Raw genomic sequence first — 18,295 nt, 5'->3', positions numbered from 1 at the left:
AGGAGGTTTTACTTTGAAATATTTGCCTATCTCACTCCTAGTGTATACCTTAGCCTGGGAGGATTTGGTCTATAGTTAAGAGCTCAGTTTACCCATAAACTAATTGAGGAGAGAGAAGGAGTCTGGTAAAATCCCTGTAAATTAAAACTGTTTGATGTGTGTATGTGTGTGTTTCATGTGTGTATATATATATATATATATGGAGAGGGAGAGAGAGAGACAAAAGTTTTCCGCCATGTTCAAATTCTCTTGATATACCACCAGTGATTGAGGAAGGAGTATCCTTGAGAAATGCTGAAAGAAAGGGGGAAAATAGCTGGAGGGTAACTCAGTAGAGTGTGGTAGTTGCACAAAGTAGATCCAAGCCAGGGCAAGCTGTTTAAGAGACACCTTTATTGGATTGAACAGGAAGTGGACTTAAAAACATTATGTACATATGTATGGTGTCGGGTTGTATAAGCTGGGATGGCTGAAGACAACACTACTAGACTTAAGTCAGAAACAAGTCAGCTGTGAAAAGTTCAGAAACAGCAACATAAGGAAGACTGAAATGGAAAAGTACCATTTTTTCAGACTACCAAGGTCTGTGAGAGTGGTTGATGCCATTCTACAAATACACAAATACAGGCCCTCTGCCTGCCCACAGCCCGCCTGCCATTGAGGCCCCAGGAGGCATTGCCACTGAAAGTCAGCTGGCTCATGGATCCATAAACCTTATCATGGAATAAGTCAGTCCTTCAGAGACTGGCAAAGGAAGCATTTGTCCATACTATGTCTTAATGCAGGCTCAGTGAAATGGAGACAACTCGCCCCCACCACGGGAGGGAGAATGGCTCGGGATCTGCATCCTCCAAACATTGGCTAAAACATCTGATTGTTAGAGTGTTTTTAGAAAAAAAGGACAAACAACCCAAGATGCTTGCTGATGGCAGGAACCTTCAAATTATGTAACCCTCTCCAAAGGCAAATTCCTTTTGCTCACTAACATGCTGTGTCAGGGAAGAGAGTAGGGACTAAATCACCAACCCACTGGAAGCTGTTCATCTCTGACTTCAGCTTCCAGTAAACACAATGTGCTATCCATACCTTAGGAAAGGTGGGTTCATTGAATTGGGAAAACATGTTTCCTTCTTGAACTAAAACTCTGGTTTAGCTGGGAGAGGAGGAAACAGGGTTGGGGGGGGGAGGTTTATGCCTTTTCTCTTAACCACTCCCATCCTCATATAAAATTTATCCATAGCATCTAAGGGTTATAAACAAGTCATTTCCTCTCAGTATTGCTAGGCAGTCATAAATGTGGAAAGAGCCCCCAAACATATACAAGATAAATAGCTTGAGGATTAATGCCCTTAAACTGATTAAAATGGCAGAATGAGGGAAGAGAGTTTGAGTCACAGCCAGTTAAAAGTTATTCCAGCAGCGGTTTGGGTTGGGGCACAGTGCAGGGCTGACTAGAGAGTTCGGGAAGTTCCTGTCAAGATGAACGGTTAAGTTCATGACCACGTTAGACAATGAGATCAGCCTCCCAGGCAAAACTAATCTTGGACATAGGACATAACCATTGGAAACGTTTGGTACACTGGATTAGCAGAGAGGGTGATGAACAAACTAGCCCTTGAGAACTTTCTTGAGCCCTTTAAAAATCAACCCCATCACAGGTAAAAGCTTCCAGGGTGGCAAAATTGGCCCTTGGATGTGTTGGGGCAGAAGTAAGGATGACTGGGATTGGACTTAATGTGACTGGTGCTTGCTCTGTGCTCTTGTGCATTTACATAAAAGAGAAAGGCCACAGAGATGAAGGTTAGCACAGATCACTAAAAGGCCAGCATAGCATAATGGAACGGGCGCTCGATTTAGAGGAAATAACATGCAGGGCTGGAGAGGGTGCCAGAGGCCATCTAGTTCAGGCTGTACCTGATTCATCCCTCTGCAGCTTTCCCATCCAGATTCTCATGGACACCCCTAATAATGTGGGACTCCCTAATGATGGCTGACATTTATGTAGCACTTGAAAGGTTTTGCAAAGCTCTTTATGTCGATTATCCTCATGTGATTCTCACAACAACCCTGTGAGGTAGGTGATGTTATTATCATCCCCATTTTACAAATGAGGGAACTGAGGCTGAAAGAAATTAAGTGACTCATTCAAGGCCACCTGGGAAGTGTCAGAGGCAGGATTTGGATGCAGATCATTCTTACTCCAAACCTAGCATTCTATCCATGGCACCCCTAAGCTGCCCATACCATAGCATAAAGTATCCTTTTGGGTAGCTCTTATTACCAGGAGTTTTTCTTCTTGCATTCAGCTGAAATCTATCTCTGTAGCTCCCCTGTTATTCCTCATTCTGTCCTCTGGGGCCAAGCAAAATGAAATCACTTTTGTGCCATTTCCCTCACCCCTCAGGGGCCTTCTTTGCTCCAGGTTCCTCAAACTATGTATTGTGCACTATGGCATGATCTTTGAAGCCCTTCACAATCCCGGTTGCCTTTCTTGGAAGGCTCTCCAACATATCAGTTTCCTCCTTAAAATGTGATGCCCAGAACTAAATATTGCTATTCAAAGAGTGTTTTGATCACCTAGCAAAGGATAGCAGGAATACCTCCTTCCATGTTCTAGTCATTGTGTGTCTCAGGACAATCTAAGATGACATTAACTCTAGGATCTGGGGTTCCGTTCCTGGCTCTGCTACTTAGAATCTATGTGACCTTAGAAGAGCCTATCTAGGTCTTGGGCTCTTCAATCAAATGAGAGGGGTAGGTGATATCGTAGGTACTATTCATTTATAAATCCTATGAAAAATGTAAGATGCAATAGGGGAGGGGAGAGGGAGAGGGAGAAAGAAAGGCTGGGAGGGAGAGACAGATAGGCAGACAGACAGGCTAAGGAGAGGAGGATTTTCAAAGCAAAGTAGGAAGGTCCCAGGTGATGGTATGGTTCAGGAATAATGTAGTTTAGGAGGGAAAGGGATTAGGATTTTTGTTTTTAACGGAGAGAATTAAGCAGAGAGGAAAGGCTGAATGAGAACTTGCATCTTATTGGTTAGGAGAAGGAAACGAATTTCAAATCAGTGGGAAGTGAGAGGGAATTAGACATGAAAGGAATGAAGAATGAAGCTTGAACCAACAGCTTCCTTATAAACCATCCAGGAAATGTGGCGTGTGTTGAATTGGGGAGCTTTTTCTGAATAAACTCAGTATTTTTAGAACATCAGGGACAGAACAGACTTCATATTCCATTCAATCCAACCTACCTCCCTACAAGAATCTCCATTTTCTGATAAGTTCTCCAAAGTGGGGAGGGTTAGGGAACAAGCAATTACAAAGCACCTGCTATATGCCAGGCATTGTGCTAAATACTTTACAAATATCTCGTTTGAAACCCACAACCTTCCGAGGTGACCCATTCCACTGTGGGATATGTCTTCTCCTTATGCTCTTTGAGCCTGGATTTCCCTCTGCAAGTTCCGCCCTATTGTTCCTAGTTCCTCTGGGGGCAAGTGGAACAATGTTAAGCCCACATGGTGGCTCCCTTTATTTGAGGGAAAAAATTTCCCTTATCTTTTTTTCAGACTACACATATCCAGTTCTTTCAACTGTTCTTCATATGACACTGTCACCATCCTAGGTGTCCTCCCCTGAATGCTCTTCAGTTAATCAATATCCTTCTTCAAATAGGATGCCTACAACTGAATGTGATATTCCCACCTGACATGGCTTGATCTGGGCAGAGAATGTAAAAGTTATCATTTCCCTAGACTTGGACATTCTATAGATGCACTAAAAACAGCCTAAGATCACAATGGTGACTCAGAATAAACTGATAACCCACTAAACTCTCCGAGATCTTCAGAGGGATTGCCCACTACTCGTATTGTACTTGGGAAGTTGATTCTGTGAATTCCAGGGTAAGTAAGACCTTTGAACTGTTGCTCTAGCCTGTCAAGATCCTTTTAGATCTTGACTTCATCATCCTGTGTTTAAAGCATCCCTCCCTTTCAGCTTGGTGTCATCCAGAGATTTGATAAACAGTCCATGGATGTCTTTATTGGAGTCATCAATTAACAAAAAATGTTGGCTAGCAGTGGACCAAGCAAAGACTGGAAACATCCAAGTTGACACAGAACCATTACCCTTAATGTCTACTTTGTGCCTCTGACCTTTCGACCAGTTCCAAATCCATCCAACTAAACTAATTGTCTAGCCCACATCTCCATCTTTTCCACACAAATAAAATGAGACCCTTTATCATTAAAACCATATTTTTATCATTTCCCTGGTTTGAGTATCTTCTTCAAAAAAGAATCATAGGATCATAGTTCGAGCTAAAAGGCACCATGGTGGTCATCTAGTCTCATAATTTTGGAATGACCTGTTCTTGAGGAACCTATGTTGATTCCGTAATCCTCTCCTTTGCTTGATGTTAGGCAGTTAGGCAGACATTGTCGTATACTTTTAATAGCTGTGTGACTCCTCTGTGCCTTGGTTTCCTCCTCCATAAAATGAGGATAATAACAGTACCTGTCTCCCAGAATTGTTGTGAGGATCAAATCATCTCTAACAAAGTATCTTTGGAACAAGCAAATCCTCAAGCACTACATAGATACTAGCTATTATGTTCGCCAACTGTCTTTTTATTACATTCTACAGTTTGTCAGGAACTAAATTCACATTCACTGGCCTATAGTTTACAGACTCCGATACTGACTACTGATATCAAAGAGGGAAAGAATGAGCTATTGGCTAGATCCCTGGACTGGCAGGTAGGAGACCAATGGACGTTCTGCTATTGACTCACCTAATGTTTGTAGGTAGCTTTCTGCACACATTGCACTCCTGTGGGTCTATTTCTCCATCCATAAAATGAGAAGGAAAATCTTTGTCCCTCACCTGAAAGTCACAGGGGAACCTTGTGGAAGATCATGTATTTGATGACGTTTGAACTCAGAGAAAGGAAACGTGAAAATCTGACCCTTGGGTGTTGGAATGAGGAGTGCTTTAGTCACTTCCAGAGGAATAACAAAGGGGATAGTCAGTTTGAGGCCAATGGCCACAATATGGTCCTCCACACAAACCCAAAGAAAAGTCATTGATAGCCTTTCTCTAGCTGATAAAGTCTGATGCCCATGTCTGACCACTAGGTGGGGATGAACTTCATGTCAGGTTCTGAAGTTTTCAATTTTGTCCAACTCTATGATTCTATTTGGGATTTTCTTGGCAAAGACACTGGAGTCGTTTGCCTTTTCCTTCTCCAATTCATTTTACAAATGAAGAAACTGAGGCAAACAAGGCTAAGTGACTTGCCCTGGGACACAACTAGTAACTTTCAGAGGCCAAATTAGAAATCAAGAAGATGAGTCTTCCTAGCCTCCAGGCCAGGCACTCTCCACTGTACCACCTAGCTGCTCCAGTCACTTCGGGACCAGATGCTTGAGCTTTAAATATGAGGTGGCATTTTTTGGAGGGTGGGCAAGTTTTTCCTATCAGGTCTGTTTTATTTTTCCTTGGGGGTAGAAAAATTCGAAAGCAAGAACCTACTTTTATCTGTCAGCCTTCACAGATTACTAGAAGGAGTTTTCAGAGATCAACTATCCTATTCATCTACCTTCACACCATTACAGTGTATTACCATGTATTAGCTGGGTGACCTTGGACAAATCACTTGCCCGTTCTGGGCCTCGTAGTTTTCTCAACTGTAAAATAAGGTTGATTGACATATAGAAGATCTCTAAGGTTCTTTCTAGCTTCAAGATCTTATGATCTTAGACCATTTCTTCCATTTAAAAAAATCTTTAGAGAAGTGATTGAGCTCCTGAGACTTGCTCTAATCATATAAAAACTTAAAAATTAGGAAGTCCTTATTCCAGCATACCCAAAGTAACCCATTTCCAACTGGATTTGGGGCTGGTTTTCATCCATTCTGTGTTTATTGAAGAACTGACAGTACTTATACCTGGAGTTCTTTGGCTCTTATCACTCACACATTCACCAAATAAAACCTACTTCTGTAGTCTTCACTCAAGTGAAAACATTCCAACGAAGCACTAGTCACATCAGCAGAGCACAGTCTCTTTCTACTTTGATTGGCTCTGTGATCCCATGCAAGTCTTTGCTGCTTTGTGAACACCAATTATCTTGAAAAGCTCAGAGATGGAGTCAAAGGTTGCCAATCACAATACTCAGGGAGGAAAAGCCTTCTCAATTGTTTCTCAATATCAAGAGCAGAGTTGAGTGTTCCAAATCCCATTGTGTGTGTGTGCGGGAAACAACAAGGAAAGTTGAGAAATATTTTCCCAACAAGGTCAGGGAATGAGGTACTTGACTTTTAAGAGCTACTAAAATTGCTACCAGTTTCTGTTGCCAGCCCTCTTTGCAGGCTCCTGGACTTTTATTAGGAAGACCAAAGATAGGATATCAAGGATAATATTGCCAAGAGGAACCCTTATTAAGTAGTCTAACAACTACTAAGGAAATGTATGGACAAAGCCTAGAGCCAAGGAATAACATGAAATCCAGCCCTAGATCCCAAAGTTCCAGAAGATATTCCAACATACTCTATCCTTTCTATCAGACCTGTGTGGTCCAGAAAAGCTGCTCTGTTCTGACCCAAACCCAATGGTCCAGATTCAGAAATGCCTCTTCAAGGAATCTAAGTTCATGCTACTCTTCTGATTGGGTTTGTTCAAATCTCTTCTGGGACAGGAGAAATATTCTACTTCTGCTGAGATGTCAGAGCCAGCCACATGATGCCCTTTCTCATCCATGGTAGAGTGGGACCAGAACTAATTAGTGCAGTTGTGAGGAGGGAAGTGAGGGAAAAGCAGAAGAGCAAATAATGTTCCTTCTTATGCAGTAGTGATTAGGGGCCAGATCCAATTGGACAGTAATGAAGGAGTTGCTACCAGCATTATACAAAGCCATGCGGAGCAAAGGGAGCTGTGTGTACCATTATAGTGCCTGGAGATTAGGCTGGGGAAAGGCCAAGCCTCAGAGTGAGATGGTGGGCCATTTACTTAGCCATCAAAGTAGGTGTCCTTCAGTGTGTGGAGTTCAGAGTGGAACCATAGAGGCAAAGCCTGAGGGTTGATGAATAAATGGATGGATGAGAACTGTGGTAGTCCCTGGGTCCCGTCCTGAAGTTGTTGACAGCATCCAAACTGAAGAATCTGGGCTCGTCAGACATCAGACCACCTACCGATGACAGAGCAGCTCATCATGAACCCATCAAACCCAAGTCCAAACTTCTTTGGCAATGTGTGTTATGTAGAGAACTGAGGCAGAGTGGTCATGGAAGGGGGCATTATTAAAAAAAAAAAAAGGTCCCCAATCCCCTACTTATCACCCTGGGATAGAACACTGAGGATGGGGATCAGTTAGAGACATGTATAAAGCAAAGGGAAGGTGATCTATGGCTTCTAATTTAGGAATTCTTGCCTTTTGATGTGTGGTTATTATAAGTGGGATGAGGGATATAAAGCCCAGATCATATCCCACCCCTCCCTCTACTGTGGTCCATCCTCAAATTTTAGTTCATGACTGAAAGCCATACCCCATTTCTCCTATTCCTCCACTGGCACTGCCGAATTCTCCTTGTTCTCTGATGGAATGGCGAGGTAGTCAGACCTAGGGGAGGAGAGGCAGGGGAGATGGTCAGCCCCTGAAGTCTCCAGAAGTAAAAAAGGAATGAAGGGGAAGGAGGCATGGCCTGGGGAGACAAAATTTCTATAGGATAACCATGTCCCTTCCTTTGGCTGTTTTCAAGAGATAGGAGAAAAGATGATCACATCAGAGACAGGACTGCTGATTCAATGAGAAATATTATGATGGACACTGGGGTTGGATTGCCTATATTTGAACCTTCCCAAATGACCAGAAGCTGATACAATTTCCTCCTCTCTTCCATTCCATCTTTGCTTCTTGAGGGGCTGTGTAGAAAAAGCCAAAAGATGAACTTTGGAAGCAAAGTTAAGTAGCAGGTTGGCACTCAGAGGATGAGAGCTCCAGTTATGGCTTCTCCACCATCTACTGAGACCTTGGGTTACAATAATTAGCCTTCTTGGGTTACAATAATTAGCCTTCATTTCCTTTCTGACTAAATCATTAGAGCCCAAGTGGTTCTTGTAAATTATTCAGGGAATAGGAAGCTTCTGTCCTTAAAGCACAGGGCTAATAGTCACCAGGTGGGTCACTGACTTTGGTATGACCTTGGGCACACCAAATTTTCAATTTTCTTATCTGTAAAATGAAGGGATTGCACTAGGTGACTTCCAAGGTTCTTTTGAATTTTAAAGGCCTATGATCTTATCATTTCTGGTTGACCATTTTCCATTCATCCATATTGTCTCCCAAGATCACTTGAGCAATCCTCCCTGAGCAATCCTATGGTGTTCCAGAAGAACTAATGGAAAAGAGTCAGAATCTTGTCATTCTTGCTCTCAAGATGGATAGATAATAATATTCATGAACAGATAACTTAAAAATAATAAACTGTCAACTCTAGATTATCCATGAACTAATTACATAGATTGCTTTATATGTAGTATCTTGCTCTCAAATTCTTAAGGACATAATTAAGGAAAATAGATTAGAAAGTTACTAATGGACATTGCTCATTCTTTCCTATACTTTTCCTTTCAAATGTAACCTAGGGGGAGACCTTTTAAATAAAAAAAAAATTAATCACTTCTCTCAACTTAGGAAAAGGAAAAAAAAACAAATGCAGGTTAGTATAGTAAATCTGATACTACACATTCATTTGAAGGAACTCATTTTAAGCTGATGCTTCATTCTGGAAGGTAATGTGATCTCTAGCATGGAATGAAGAATAGGGAAGTGCTCTGAATGGTTTGGAAAAAGCATGGTAATTCCCTACCTCCACCCCTAGTTCCCATTGAATCAGACCTTCTTTGTATGGCTGCATTCTTCTGAAATATTGTGAACCCAGATTGCCCAACACATGCCTATAAGTAGCCAAATCCACCCAAAGTCCAATTAACATTCACTGACCTCACAAAATCCATGTGATGCTATCAATATTATTAATCACTAACATTTATAGAGAACTTCAAGGTTTGTAAAGGATTTTATATACATTATCTCATTTGAGTCTCATTGAAAATAAATAAATTACCCTGGGAGTTGGTACTATAGATCTTCTTATCCCCATTTTATAGAGGATTAAACAGAGATTTAGAGGATGTAAGTGCTTTTTACATGGTCATATGGCCACTAAGTGTCAGAATTTAAACCCTAGTTTCTTGATTCCAGGTGGATTCCAGGTCTAGCACTCTCTACCCTATACCATGATAAACATTACTGGAGTTACATGAGTCTTAATTCTACCTCTGACAGTTATTTGACCTTCTATAAATCATGAAATCTCTCTGAACCTTGTTTTCCTCATCCGCAAAATTTGCTTCTCCTACCTCTGATACCAGGAAATTTTGCCAGCTCTAAAAATTACCCAACATTTGACTGAGTTGAATTAGCACATATAAGTTTGTAACATAAATTCTGTTTTCTTCAATCAACCCTAGAAGGCAATGTGGTCCAGTAGAAAGAACACTGACTCAAGTCAGAGCTCCAAGGTTCAAATCCCACCTCTGACACATAGTATCAACATGCCATAGCATTGAACTTGCTCAGACCATAGTTTCCTCATCTGAAAAAAGGATAGGATTAGACTAGTTGGCCTTTAAAGTTCCTTCTAGTTCTGGATCTACAGTCCTGTCCAGCTCTGCTCTAAGAACATACTACAAAGGTCATCCCAAGGAATTTGAAGCATTTTTAGCCTAGATCAGAGGTTCTTACCCTTTGGCTATGTGATGAAACCTTTGGATCCTTTCTCAGAATAATATTTTTAAATGTATAAAATGAATAGGATGACAAGGAAATCCATTATATTGAAATGTAGTTCTCAAATTAAAAAAAAAAAATAGGAACATGGACCCCAGGTTAAGATCTTTTGGATTAGAGAATCCTTAGAGGGAGGGTGATTTCTATTTCCACAAAATTGAAAGACTATTCTATAGAAGCAGGATTAGAAATAATTATGTTAACTTGGTCTAAGAGAGAGAAATTAGAATTAAGTGGAAGGGGAAGGGAAAAAGAGATCAACTCAGTGTAAGGAAGACCTTCATAACATTGAAAGTTGTTTCAAAATGTAATAGGCCATTTCAAAAGACAGTGAAATCCTTGTCCCTAGAGGGCTTCAAGCAGAAGTTAGATGACTACTTGTTGGGATGTTAAAAATGAGAGTGATCTTCTACATAAGGGTTGGACTACGTGACCTCTCCAAGGTTATTGCTAACTGAGATTCTATGATATGGAGACATGATTGAAGTCTACAGAATCATGGACAAGGATGGATGGTTTTCTAAATTCTGGGACAGTAAAATTAAGGCCTTCCTTCACTCTCAAAAGAGATTGCATCTTTTATAAATAAAAGGACAAATAAACAGAATGCCTCCTTTGCACCATAAAAAGTAAACTCTGGGAAACCCATTTTCCCAAGAGGTGGCACTGGCAGTAGGTTCACAATAAGTTTAGATATATTTCCTTGTCAAGAGAAGTAAAAGATGTATTGGGCATGTTCCTAACATTTTGAGATTGAACACATGGAGGACAACTCTGTCTTCCCACATCATTTCCTTTGGTGTCCCAGTCAGAATCAGATGGCCATAACTTTGGTGATATTGGAGACTTCTGTTCTTGTGCCTCCATTAGTGTGGATAATTGAGAGTTGACCACATACTCACTTGCTCGAGGTTTTGCATATGTCTATATCTTCATATTTAATGGTGAAGTATTGAAGAAGGATGAGAATCAACTCTTTTCCCTCCCTATATTGTTTGTTTATGCCCCCAAATAATTCCAAAACATTAGTTTGTTTGAATTGTTTCAACCCAGAAAACCTAGAATGTAGATTCCTCAAGGTTTGTTCAAGTTCAATTACAACATGGGATTGAACCTCCTGTCCTCAAGACAGAAAGCTAAGGAGTGATTTCCCCAAGCCACACTGGTGGTCCCCAGTGAGAGGTGATGGGCTTGGGCATCATGGGACTTACGCATTTTCTTGAGCTGCCTCCTCAGCCTTGGAGACCTTCCTGTAACAATAAATCATCTCGATGAGTAGCCACAAAGTGAGGAAGACCAGGAGGATGTACATCATGATTTCTGAGACCACCGATGTGAAGTCCTCTCCAGCTAAGGAAGGCAGAAAACACTAGTGAAATCAGCCTTTCTGGCCATAGGACATTCAAGACAATTAGGTATAAAAACCAAGGGAGTTAGGAGGTATACAGAGTCTGGTTTTAAAGGTAATCTGGAAGGCAGGAGATGAAACCAGTCATGAAGATAAATACTAATCCACATATTTAAGGACTATTGGAAATGGTAAATGGTCCAATTGAGACTAGGCAAGTGTTATTAATAGAAATATCCTAGATTCTCCTTTCTATTCCCTTTTAGTTTGACTCATATTAAATTGATGGGGGCAGAGGGCAGGAACATGGGTACTGAAGTGCTTGTTGCCCATGTTCAAACCCTGTATTCTCTGGGTCTTACCATAGAATTGTTAGTGACCTGTGAGCTCTCTTAGCCCAACTTCCTTCATTTTACAGATAAAGAAATTGAGAGCCATGAAAGTTAATTGACTTGCTTAATGTAATACAAGAAGTAAAACTGAGAATTCAAGCCCTCCAACTCCATGTTCAGTGCTCTTTCCATTACCCTAAGCTTTCTTCTCCTACTAACCCAAGACTTCTTAATTGTGAATCCTATTCATAATGTAGGCGGGGTTTGGACTACATTCTCTCCAAGGTCTCTTCCCTCACTAGGACTCCATGACTACGTTTCTTCAGGGAGCCAGGCACTTGGGATTCCAAAGAAGGATTGGGGGATCAAGGAAGGAAAAAGCAAAGGAGTATGGACCCCATTTGATCAACCAAGGGGCAATAAGAAGAGTGAGCCCTTGGGAATTTGTCTGAATTGTAAGGTGGCCCCTCAAGTGGGAGAACAGACTTTTCACCTCTACAGCCCTATGATTCTAGAACGGAGTAGCTCAAACTTTCATCTGTTGGGAATTTGCTCTGGTTCAGGATGATTCCTTTCACATGTGGGTTTCCAGGGGAGTTCTCAGGAGAGAGGAAGTAAAAAAAGGCCGGAAATAGAGATGCCTGATCAGCTGCCCATGAAAAACACCAGTCCAACATTTCTTCCATGGCACCAGCAGAGGGAGCTGGCCACCCCTCCCCAGGGACAGCCTAGGTGTAAAAAATATGGGAAACCTAATGCTTCTGGTTCAGTCAAATTATGATTTTGTTTCTTACATATAGTTTGATCTTAGCCTGTTCCCTCGGCTCATATCTTCAGAAAAGAAGGATGATCAGGCATTGGTATGAATACAAACCAAAAGAGTAACAACTCTCTAGTGTTTATTGGAGTCGTCATTCTTCCAGTACTCCCAACGTCTCCAACTTGTAACTCCCCTCTTTTTTCTGGATCGCTAACTTGAGGGGCTAGATGCATATATACTTAAGGAGCCATTTGGCCCATCCCCCAAGGACTCTCCTCCCTCCAAACTATTCCCAGCTTAAAGCTTCCTTCGTCTTTCTTCTAAAACATCCAGAGAAACAGGTTTCTCTTTCTCTTAGGTCTATCCACTGGCAGGAACCTCCTCTCTATTCAGGAAAGTGTAAAACCCTAAACATTTTTTAGTGCAATAGAAGGACAATTGAACCTAGAATTCTGAGACCCCAGGACCCATCCAGGGCCTGACACTTGAGTATAATCGACAAGTCACATCACTTCAGTTTCCTAATGTATTAAATATTGATAATAATGTTTACACAGGATTACTGTAAGGGAAGGGATTTGTAAACCTTAAAGAGCTCTATAAAGTTACATTTTTATCAACAGAGAAAGTGGTGGGTTCCAAAAGTCAGGATTCCTGGATTTAACTTCTAAAAGCAGTCCTGAAGTTACTTCATCCTGCCCTCCCACTCCTTATCTCCTCATCATCCTGTTTCTCTATTTGGGGGCTGTGATAACAATGGAAGAGGTTGGGAATGGGCCATTTCAGGCAAACCGAAGGAAAGGGAATTGAGATTTAGTCTGGAAATAGGGGGACCTGCATATCAGTCTGCTGATAAGTGAAGGCATGTTTTTAAATGACCATGACATAGGATTTTTCAGTTGTTCATTTGGGTTTATGTTTTGGGGTTTGGGTTTTATAAGATTCCTCACTTACAAAAAGGAATATGGAAATGTGTTTTGCATGATAATACATGTATAACCAAGATCAAATCACCTGCCTGCACTTGAAGCGGAAAGGGAAGGGAATGAGGGAGACAAATTTGATCACGTAACTTAGGGAAACGTGCAGAAATTTGTCCTACATGTAATTAGTAAAAAATGAAATAAAATGAAAATAATTGAATGACTATGAGGTCTAATTCTCTCTTTCCAAGTAGGACAGGACTACATATATATTATTGTGGAAGAAATTTGTGTTACGACTATTGAGAGAACTTGCCAGCTAAAAGAAGTGTTGTAAACGACAACATAGTACCAAGGGAAGTTGTAGATGTTGTTTCTCTGCATATTTTTGAAGAAAAACTAAGGAAGCTTTAAGGTGGGAATGGTTTGGAGGAAGGAGGTAGCCTGTTTCCTGGAGTCCCTGGGGGATGGACCAAATGGCTTCTTCTATTTCCCCTTTCTTGGCAGAGGTTGGGGGAAAAGAGGGCAGTAGTAAGGGAAAGGATCGGAGAACCAACTCTATCTTGAAGCTGGAGAGTGGATCACTGAAGAAGGCTGACATACTATTTATATTTTGCAATAGTTCTTCTTTTCTATTTCTCAAGCTTTTCATGAGCAATGATCCCACAGATTGCCTCACAAGGGATTCCCTTGGGAAGACCTGGGCTCTGATCTCACCTTCCTCAGTGACTTTGAGGGGGATGAGCCTTGTGGTCTTCACAAAGGGACGATGTGAGTCAAATTCAAACTCCCGGGAGACGTTACAAGTGTAAATACCAGAGTCGTTCAGTGTGACATTGAGCACAGTAAGAGAAACATCTTGTAGATCTTTGCTCCCATTCCACTGCAGGCGACCTTGGAAAGGGCTCTCGACTTCCTGGTGACCATTTCGGAATTCATAGATCTGAAATCAAAGAGAGAAGAGGAGAGAGGTCCAGAAAGGGAAGATATGGGATGAGGATGAGGGTGTGAAGGGAATAGATTAAGATGGGCAAAAGAGAAAAGGGAACAAGGAGTAGAAGAAAGTAGGGCGGGGAGATAGAAGTGAAAAGGAGTAGGGCATCGGTAGGTGGGAAAAGGCAGCCAGAGAGGAAAGGGTAGAACAAAGGAAGAAGGTGGAAGGAAAAGACCAGGATGGGATGGGAGGATAAAGACTGAGGGGAGAAAGGGATCAGAGAAAAGGGGCACAAGACTATGGATTCAAAGTTGCAAAGGATCTTTGAAACTATTGAGTACAACCTCTGTATTTTAAAGTAAAAATGACTGAGGCTCAGAGAGGTTAAATTCAAGGTCACACAAGTATTAAGCAGAAAAGCTAGAATTTAAGCTCTTTCCTTGGACTCCAAATCCATTGCTTTTTCTAGGTCAGGCTGGCCACTTTAGTAATGAATGGAAGAAAGTTGGAAACATAAAGGTGGTGCATGGTGATTGTGGGTAGATAGAAAGGAAGAGATGAAGACCAAGAGAGATTTGGCAGAATCTCAGAGTCATCAAAAACCTCAGGGACATCACATTGAACAACTCATTTGGAAGCTTCTTTAGTAATATGCCCATTTGTAGACTTTTAGGGTCATTGAGCCCTACTGCTGAACTCTTTGACTATCAAAGCTGATCCTCCATACAAAAGGAAGTTGGTTAGTACAAGGTCCTTCCAGATGGGACAGAGAAGTTATCTCTTGTGTGCAATTCTGCCTAGGAGATGATTATATCTCTAAAATTCTATTGCTCTTGATAATAGATATAATCCAGATCAAATTGCTTACCATTTCCAGGAAGGAGGAGAGAAGAGAGGGAGGGTAACAATTTGGATCTTATAACTCTAGAAAACTCACGTGGAAAATTGTTATTACATGTAATTTATAAAATAAAATATCTTTTAAAAATAAAATAAAGTTCTACTGCTCTAAGGCCCCCAACAAACATCTCCTTCTATCCCAGCAATTCTTAATATGAGTTTCACATATCCCTAAAGGATTTCAATTGGTCTGTGAATTAGGATGGGGAAAAAAAAACCCACAAATATATCAACATAATTTGTTTCCTTTGCAATCCTCTGTATTTTGTTTTATGCATTTAAAAACATTATTCTGAGAAATCAAAAGGTTTCACCAGACTGCCAGGGGGATCTATGACTCACAGAAAAAATACCTTAAGATTCCTGCTCTAGGTCTACAGTTACCTATTAAATTGAGAGGGTTAGAAAATTACTTGTTCTTGATCACATAGGTTGATGGGGATATGATTGGGGATAGAGACTCTAAATGATCACCCTAGTGCAAATATTAATAATATGGAAATAGGTCTGGGTCAATGACACATGTAAAACCCAGTGAAATTGTATGTCCACTACAGGGAATTGGGGAGAGGGGAGGGAAAGAACATGAATCTTGTAACTGTGGAAAAAATATTCTAAATTAATTCATTAAATAAAATTTTCCAAAACTTAAAAAAAAAAAGGAAATTACTTGTTTCCATTTCCTGGCCCATCATACCTCATCTGATTGGGCCTAAGATATTGGCGAATTGCTCAGTTGCACAAACATACAGAGGAAGGTATATAAATGTTCTCGGTATTTTGATTACCTTGGCCAGGTGTTTAGACTCTGTCCCCAGATGACTGTTCTATATTAGTCAGCTGCAAGCCAAATATTATAGTCCTAGTGAATCACTGTTGGACACAGTTCTTCTTAGACTATTCTATATTAGCATGAACTTCTGTAGTTCAGAAATAAAGTAGCCTGTGGGAAAAATCAACATTTTGCTATATTCACTGGGGGGGAAAATTCTGTCCCATCTTGTAAGCCAGAAAGATTTTCCCTTTATCTCTGTAAGTATGAATAGAATGGAATTTATAGAGTACTTATGTCTTTTTTTTTTTTTTTAAGAAAAATTAGCCTGTTTTACATAGGAAAGGATGTGGAAAGAGCAATTAGGAGAGGAGTACTAGTCCTGGCTCTGCTCCGAGCAGGTGTGTGATTCTGATCCTTTATCTTTTGGGTGAACCCCAAATTTCTCATCTTTAAAAAGTAAGGGTTGAGCTAGATATTCTTCCAATTTGAGCAATCTGTAAGTCTAAATCCTTTTGTGCAATGTTATGAGAGAAAGCTGGGGTCTGGCAAGGCTCTACCTTGCCAACAAGCTATAATGGTTGAGAATAATCATAATAATTAGCATCTATATAGTGCTTTAGGGTTTAGATAGCTAATCTCATTTGATTCTCATAACCCTCTGACAAAGATGCATCCTTATTCTGCAGATAAGGAAAATGAGGCTGAAAGAGAGTGACTTGCCTGGGGTCACCCAACTAATAAATGCCTGAGATAGGATTTGAATTTGTGTCTTCTTAACTCCAACTCCAACAAACTAGCAATTGTAGCACCTACCATCTCCTGAAGGAACTTACTTAGAAATCTTGGATATAGTTGAGGAAGCAAGGAACAAGCTGGCTGACAATGGGAAAAGGAGACTAGAAGAGATAAAGAACCTCAGCATTAGGGGAGAACATGTAGTCTATCCATCTCTGTTTTGTAAAGAAGAGAATCCACCTTGTTTTTAGGGCCTCAAGTTCTGAAAGGGGAGGGCAATGAGAAGAGATGGAATGTGAAATGATCACAATTCTGTTTAACTGCTTGCAGGGGTTGGGGGTGGAGAGGCTTTGTTGGGAGGAAGTATGGTATAGCAGAACATATGGTGGAGTTGGAGTTGGAGTCAGAAGACCTTTAACAAGGGTTCAAGTCTTGGGGCTGATATTTAACAGCTCTGTAACCCTAAGTAAGTCTCTTTGACCCTACTAGCTTTCATTTTAAAATTAAATATTTGAAATAACTTCATCACATCATTGGATGGTTTTAAGCATGAATAAGCCATTACAACTGGGGAAGAAGATGAATCTTTGGGCAAAAGGCGAATCTTAGTGGTTCATGGTAGATTTCAAGGATTCAGGCTACTCATCACATAAATCCTTGAAATCTTGCTGTCTATTATGTCTTTCTCTGAGGCTCAACTATACCCAAGTTGTCAGTTAGCCACAGAGGGAAAGCTGGCATGGAAGCATCTTCTTTCCAGAAGTCAGCAAAAATAACCGAAAAGCCAGAAGCTGTACATACGAGGAAATCTTTACCGCCCTCGGGCCTGTAAAACCATTCCACCACGGTGCTGGCTGTCACTTCTTCCCTCTTCATGCAGGAGATACACCGCAGCTTCATCTGTTTACCCTGGACTGCTTCTGTCTCGGAAGGGACTTCCACGCAGACTGGAAAGCAAACATGGACTAGAGAGGGAGATGGAGCAGGGTATTTACAGAGTGGGGCAGAGGAGAGGCATTGGGAAGGGAGACCAGAGAAGACGGGAGGGAGAGAATAGAGAGACAAAGAACACAAAATGATGAAGCAAAAATCGGGGAAACAGGAGACATAAAGGCAACTCCAGCATTCAACAAAACATTAAAGTACTGATCGCACATAGAGCATTGTGCTAGGAGATCTCTGCCCTCTCATCGTTCATTTTCTCTAAGAATAATATACAAAAATAGTTATAATTTAACTTAATTTAATGTAAATATCCTTTAAGTTCCCCTGCCTTACAACTGAGTGTCCTCTGGGTTCAGAGGGTGTCTTTTGTAGTATAATAAGGTTTGTAAAGTATTAAGATCACAACTACCTTCTGAGGTGCATAGTACACATTTTATGAAAGCATTGTTCCAGTTTTACAGATGAGTAAACTGAGAATAAGAGAGGCAATATGATCTTACCTTTATTTCAGACTTTAGAGGAAGGTTTGCTATGAGGTTTATTCTTAATACAATTCCATTTTGATTTCTAAAATTACCCTGCAACATTGCATTTTTCAAGCCTTTTTCCTCATTCCTTTGTCCTGACAATCCTAGAAATGCACTCACATTTCTTGCCCTAGAGCAGCTTCTAAAATTGGGATAATTAAGATTGAGAAAATAAGCTCCATCCTGCCTAGTAAAATAAAAACTAGTTTTGGCCAAATATGTCCCAGGGGGCAGCAAGGTCAGATCCTTAATTCCCCCATTAGG

At 40.8% G+C, this 18,295-nt stretch overlaps 1 protein-coding gene across 1 annotated transcript in view; it reads right to left on the bottom strand.

Moving 5' to 3' along the window:
* Nucleotides 1–373: 373 nt before the first annotated feature.
* Nucleotides 374–18,295, bottom strand: part of SCN3B (sodium voltage-gated channel beta subunit 3) — a 28,878-nt gene continuing 10,956 nt past the window's right edge. The window contains exons 2-6 of the mRNA XM_007494606.3: nucleotides 17,361–17,524; nucleotides 13,933–14,158; nucleotides 11,064–11,202; nucleotides 7,547–7,620; nucleotides 374–7,188 (exon numbers count right to left, since the gene is read on the bottom strand). Of these exons, the coding sequence (XP_007494668.1) occupies nucleotides 7,557–7,620; nucleotides 11,064–11,202; nucleotides 13,933–14,158; nucleotides 17,361–17,524 (593 nt within the window). The 3' untranslated portion in view covers nucleotides 374–7,188; nucleotides 7,547–7,556. The remainder of the gene's footprint in view (nucleotides 7,189–7,546; nucleotides 7,621–11,063; nucleotides 11,203–13,932; nucleotides 14,159–17,360; nucleotides 17,525–18,295) is intronic.

This window comes from Monodelphis domestica, chromosome 4, assembly GCF_027887165.1.
Source record: "Monodelphis domestica isolate mMonDom1 chromosome 4, mMonDom1.pri, whole genome shotgun sequence".
In the NCBI taxonomy this organism is placed as follows: Eukaryota; Metazoa; Chordata; class Mammalia; order Didelphimorphia; family Didelphidae; genus Monodelphis; species Monodelphis domestica.
This window is presented reverse-complemented; position numbering and strand designations above follow the sequence as displayed.